The sequence below is a fragment of the Amblyomma mixtum genome, chromosome 7 (genome assembly GCF_055824585.1).
Source record: "Amblyomma mixtum isolate Tamu chromosome 7, ASM5582458v1, whole genome shotgun sequence".
In the NCBI taxonomy this organism is placed as follows: Eukaryota; Metazoa; Arthropoda; class Arachnida; order Ixodida; family Ixodidae; genus Amblyomma; species Amblyomma mixtum.
The window spans coordinates 134,429,675-134,435,862 of NC_143018.1; the positions used below are offsets into that span (position 1 = coordinate 134,429,675).

Consider the following 6,188-nt stretch of genomic DNA (forward strand, 5'->3'; position numbering starts at 1 on the left):
ACCTAAATTGGAATGGTTTTACTTCAAATATTACAAGACATAGTTAATGAAGACACTTACGCATTCGTGTTGAGGAAAATATGTATGAAGGTTAAAATTGAGCGAAGAAAACAGCCATTTTGTATCTGAATGTGTACTTTTAGTAACGCAATATTATTAATTTGCCATGTTGCAGGCATGATACCACTAAGTCCAATTTTGCAACAAGCAACAAAGTTTCCTTGAATTGACAGAATCGGTGCACAAATCTTTTCTGAGAGTGATTTCTGTACATTGCGAACTGTCATCCACTTCTACTTTGGAATTTGAAATGTGTATATTGTGTCATGGATAAAGGTGGACTATTGAGCAGAAGCAAAAGTATGAATTATTGATGGGATGGTTTCCATGATTCACGTATGCTTGTAACAACTTGGACATCATGCTCGTGTGACGCATTGCAGTGCTGGAATGGAATATTAATGCATGCTCCTATATTCAGGTTTGGTTTATTGGTGTTTAACTTCCCAAAGCGACTCAGGCTATGAGAGACGGCGTAGTGAAAGGCTTTGGAAATTTCGACCACCTGGGGTTTAACGTGCACTGACATCGCACAGTACACGGGCCTCCATCGAAATTCGACCGCAGCGGCCAGGATCGAACCCGCGTCTTTCGGGTCAGCAGCCGAGTGTCATAACCACTGAGCCACCGCGGCTGACCACTTCTAAATTAAACGCAGGAGGAGCCGCCGCGGTGGCTCCTCCTGCGTTTAATTTAGAAGTGGTCAACTCTGTACGCTGTTGCACTCTAATCAGAGCCAGTCTGCATCTATTCTGTGCATACTGGCAGAGCATGTGCACTTTGCTCAATTCTGCATAAGTGTGATATATTATTTATCTATCATATTTTCATTACGTAATCTATGATTCAGTGCATAATTTGTATAACTGTGATTGTGTCATCATGTGATCTACAAATCAGGGACAATCTGCTTAACTGTGATAAATTCTGTTTAACTGTTATATTTTGATTATATGATATATGATTCAGAGCATAATCTGTATAACTGTGCTCTTGTCATAACGTGATCTACAAATCAGTGAGATAATCTGCATAACTGTGATCGTCATTATGTAATCTAGGACTGAGTAATATAATTTGTATAACTGTGATATTTTTATCATGTGATCTATGTTTCAGCACCCCATTCAACATTTTGGTTTGCAATAAACAGGTTTATTTTAATCATCATGACTTTTAAGCATCATGACTTCTGCACGATCTGCAACATTCTAGACACGTAGATGAGTCTTGTTTTTCCAGAACTGTATTTATAGACACTTCACTGCTAAATCATTATTTGTTATTAATACTGAGAAATGCCAGTGAACAATTCAGCAGTGAAATAGTTGGAAAGAGGCCACAGGGTACAGCAATGAAAACATGGATACCAATATTCAGCAGCCTTAATACTCAAAAATCCTGTTTGGTGCCTAAATAGCTCGTCTATCACCACGCCTTCAAAAATGCAATCACAACTGATCTTTCAAGATCGGTGCTTGCATGTTTGCCAGAACGCAACACATGTGCACAATCTCATCAATATGCACTCTCAAGTCCCATGACAACCGAGTACTCAATATATTGTAATCTTTAATCCTCTAGATGCATCGCTCTACATTGATGCGATGTGATGCCACCTTGTATGTCTGCTCAACTTCAGCAGATGTGAACTGCTCGTTCATGTGGGCAAAAGGCGGCATTTCAAGGTTAACCTTGCATGCATCTAAATCACACCTGAAGTGAGGGAACCCTTTGTCTGCCATCACCAGGTCATCTGGCTCAAGAAGTTCCCGCAAACCACAATTAGCGGCAATGTAGGTATCAGTTGACCTCCAACCAAAGACATTTGAGACAAAAGTTATGAACCCTGATGGAGTTATGCCAATTAGAAATTTCAATGTGAATGTGCTCTTATAGCTGCTCCAGCAGTTGACTTGCTCGTGTACCTCAGCCGGTTTTTCGATGGGGACTTCAGTGCAATCGATAATAACCCTGCACATGGGATACTTATTCCTGAATGAAGAAGCCATAGTCTCCTGCACCACATCCCGTGAAAACCAAACCAGCCATCCCTGTGTCTTGCTGTACAAGGTATTCAAAATGGCATGGAATATACGTGAGGCAGTTGTGCGATGCGTGCCAAACAAGGCTCCCAGCGCTGCAAAAGTCAACCCGTGCTTCATCTTCATCAGGAATAGCAGAAGCCGGCTTCCAGCAGTGATGTCGGTTGCTCGTGGTGCTTTAGCCTGCATGATGCGAGAAAATCATGTCCCACAATTATTCTTTTCAGTCATCAAAAAACTTTGGTGTCTTAGAGCCAGTGTTACATTTACAGCTAGAGATTTTAATTCCTTTCGAATCCAGAGCCATGCACTAAGTGCTGTGCATGTGTCAGCTGCTGTGCACGGCGAAATGTGGTTAACCTGCTCTCACTGGTTAGTACGAGATTCAGAACACACCTGTGTCAGCATACCCAGAAGAAACGCAAACCTGGCAACTGCAACACCAGTCAAATCCCTGAGCGCTTCACCATCTCCAGATGACACGGATTCATAGCCATTGAATCCTCTTGGCCTGATCTCATCCACGTTGATGGTTCCTACACTTTTATCATATTTTATTGTCCCTAAAGGCTGATTATGACAGCACTGTACAGACGCTTCGAGCTCTTCTGAATATAAACAACAACTCAAAACTACAAAGGATGCAGATGCGCCTAGGCTGCCCTCATCCGTCTGTGTAGAAGCCTGAAAGGGCAAAACATATGATACTATAGTTTTTGTAGTAAGGCAAGTAAAAATTGAAGGTAACATTTTAAACCAAACAGCATGCTACCTCTTGTTTCCCTCCAGCATACATGTCAACATGTGACGACTCTGGTTGTGGCGACTCTGCGGCCAGCTGCGCACCTTCATCAACTGGAGAGACTTCATTGCCCGCTGCCAGACTGTATGCCCGTTTGGTCCACCTAAGTCACAAACATGAAAATTCCATTAAAACTGCACCTTGAACTGCTACACATCGTGGTCAGTAACGAAAATGCAGCTAGAATTGAGGCAAATAAAAAGCCCTTGACTGGTAACTGCAGTGAGAAAACTTCAGTAAGCAGCTGCATGTTATGCTGCTAAATGTAACACATGCAAATATGCAATGCCTGCCAATAAGTAGTAAAGCAGGCACTGGCATCAAATTCATGAAAATAAATGTGCTTGAAATATTTCTAGAATACTTAATGCTTAATGCTTAATGGGCACTCAAATGTCAATTTCTTCTCTGACAACTTTATGTAGAACAGGCCTTTTCCCAAACATGTAGCTTCTTAAAAGAAAAAAAAAAGAGGAATATGCATTGGGCAAATCGCGACCAGGAACAAAACGTGTGCGCAAATAAATTCGATCAGCTCACCACAACAGCTCCCAAAAGCTACACGCATGCAGTCGGCTCTAATCCTGCTATCACGCGCGCCGAGCAGTCACTAGACTTTTCCAACAACGCAGGTAGCTCGGCGATTAATAGAGGTAAAGAATGCATTGCGAAAAACATTTTGCGATAGCGCGCGGAGCCGCGGAAACATCTCCGTGCCCAAAACCGCAGCATTGTCGACACGGCGGCTTCCGTAACCAAAAAACGCGAGTTTTCCCGTCGTGAACAGTCAAGGGCTACGTTTATGAACAGCCACACGAGTTCTGTGCTAACGCCTCCGCGGGCCAAAACAGTAGCATTGCCGACACGACAGCTTACGGAACTAAAAAACGCGAGCTTTCCTATCGTGGATAGTCAACGGCTACGTTTACGAACAGCCACAACCTATTTAATTGGCAACAAGACAAGACTCACCCTTGAAAGCACGATTTCTTCTCGTCGGCTGTAGTAGTGCGGTGACGGTATGCCTTCGGAAAAATTGTAGGCGCATATGAAGGAGATGCCGGGTTAGTTGACGGCTGACCGCCAACGAAATGCACGATGCAAATTTTCGACCACTCCTGTGGCTTCCACTCGCTCCCGTCGGCACTGAAAATCAAACACAGAACGAACGCCGTCAAATGCGCCAGCGCGTCCACGCCATACGTGAAAGACTCACTTCATGCGACGCACGCTGCGAATCCATTGGTCTCGCTAGTGTTGAAGGCACGGCCTCGTAGAAAAAAGGTAAAACTTTGTTCCAGGAGGGCAATTCCGGTATGTATTGTGGCAGTTTACGACACAGCAGTTTGCGCGCGACATTACGCCGCCTCGAACGCAGCAACAGCAACGCTCCCGTACACCACTCGCCTGCTATGGAATCACACTGCCTGCTTCACTTGCCGACCGTCTTGCGGCGCCACCATCGCAGCGCACTTTTCCTATTGTTGGCTCAAAACGTTGGTACGATGCTTGATAACCTCGTGACGCGAAGCGCGACCATATCTATCTTGATTTGCTTCATCGGTTTGACGGCCCAAGGCAACTCGTGCTACGGGGACGACATAGTGAAGGGCTCCGGAAATTTCCACCACCTGGGGTTCGTTAACGTGCACTGAGAGCGCACAATACACCGGCCTCCAGAATTTCATCTACACCGAAATTCGACCGCTGCCGCCTGGATCGCACCCGCGTCTTTCGGGTCAGCAGCCGAGCGCCAAAAGAGCTGCTTTTATCTGGGATTATCGCTGTTCCGCGCTGCCGCTTCAACGTGCTGTCTGTTGCCACGTACTGTAGAGGTGGGCGCACTCGACCAGACGCTCTCGCAGCCTTTATATTCGGCCCTGTCAAAGCAACACAGAGAAAACAGTTCAATTCACTTGCTTGAGATGTTGACTTGGTGCGTTTGCTGAAAATCTTCGCCTCCTCTGTGTTATCTGAGCCCCAACCTTCGCGAAAATTATTCTTCGACGCAAACAAAAATCTGGCATGCTTGAGCTGCCTTAACAAGGTCCAATAAACCCCGTAGATCCACATAGGACGGTAGGTACACTATGGGCACTATATTGAAAGCTTCCTTGAATTTACTCCTTATTGCTTGAGATGTCGCTGATGTAGCGTGTTTCCTTAAAATGTCCGCGTTCTGTGTGTTATTTTAACATCAATATTATCGAGAATTATTGCTCTTTCCAAAAAGCAACTGGCATGTTTGAAAGAATGAAATAAAATATTGCGGAGTGAGTAAGTCGAAAAAAAAACAAATTTCCCTAACACTACACATTCTATTCTCTTTTTTCGCAGAAGCGTTGTGCTTTCCTGAATACCACGAAGGAGGTTGTGTTCGGGGCTCATTGGCGGACCACGATCATCCCGGGAGGGCGGTGAACAGTACCAAACAGACAACTAGAGCCGTATTCGCTCATAAAACAGAATTCGTTCGGGCCGCAGACGCCTGCATTGAAAGGAGATGAGTTCAGCTGCCCCTCCTTCACCTACGGTTCAGCGAACCTTGCAGATGTTACGAGACACATGCACCTTCGGAGAGGAGGAGAGCCATTTAACAGCTCCGACGACCCAGCGGAGTTAGCGAAGTGCGATGGTAAGGGAGATGTGCGGTGCCACACGGGAGGACCACCGCATCAGATTCCGATGTGCCGTTTTACAACTGAAAACTCTACAACGCTAAATCGGCACAAGCATACGCACAGTGGCGAGAACAGCTTCAATAGCTACACGTGTCCTACAGCTGAAGACACGAGAAATCTCTCTCCACATTATAGTACGCACATTGGCGCGAGCAGCTTCAATAGCGACACGTGCCTTTACAGAGCTGGAGACCCGAGAAATGTCGCTCCACATTATAGTACGCAGAGTGACGAGGGCAGCTACTATAGCGACACTTGTCCTTCTACGACTGCAGGCCCGAGAAATGTCACTCCGCATTATAGTACGCACATTGGCGCGAGCAGCTTCAATAGCGACACGGGTCCTTACAGAGCTGGAGACCCGAGAAACCTCCCTCCACGTTATAGTACGCAAAGTGGCGCGAGCAGCTTCAATAGTGACACGTGTCCTTACAGAGTTGGAGACCCGAGAAATGTCGCTCCACATTATAGTATGCACATTGGCGCGAGCAGCTTCAATAGCGACACGTGTCCTTACAAAGCTGGAGACCCGAAAAATGTCGCTTCATATTGTAGTATGCAGAGTGACGAGGACAGCTTCTATAGCGGAACTTGTCCTTC

The 6,188-nt window shown here is 45.6% G+C and overlaps 1 protein-coding gene and 1 pseudogene across 2 annotated transcripts; both read right to left on the reverse strand.

The window, feature by feature from the left end:
* Nucleotides 1-1,501: 1,501 nt before the first annotated feature.
* LOC149337646 (uncharacterized) lies at nt 1,502-2,602 on the reverse strand (annotated as a pseudogene). Its single transcript, XR_016284646.1, has 2 exons — nt 2,502-2,602; nt 1,502-2,288 (listed from the first exon to the last, which is right to left on the reverse strand). The product of XR_016284646.1 is annotated as an uncharacterized LOC149337646 (transcript).
* Nucleotides 2,603-2,791: 189 nt separating this feature from the next.
* LOC149337647 (uncharacterized) lies at nt 2,792-4,279 on the reverse strand. Its single transcript, XM_089554924.1, has 3 exons — nt 4,124-4,279; nt 3,880-4,053; nt 2,792-3,010 (listed from the first exon to the last, which is right to left on the reverse strand). The coding sequence occupies exons 1-3, from the start codon at nt 4,126-4,128 to the stop codon at nt 2,857-2,859; spliced, it is 333 nt and encodes a 110-aa protein (XP_089411050.1). The 5' UTR covers nt 4,129-4,279; the 3' UTR covers nt 2,792-2,856.
* Nucleotides 4,280-6,188: the final 1,909 nt, after the last annotated feature.

Excerpts from the sequence above, each read along its gene's own strand:
- LOC149337647 (XM_089554924.1), bottom strand. Across the intron at positions 3,011-3,879 it reads AAGAAATCGTGCTTTCAAGG|GTGGACCAAACGGGCATACA; the intron begins GTGAGTCTTGTC and ends TTTGTGACTTAG.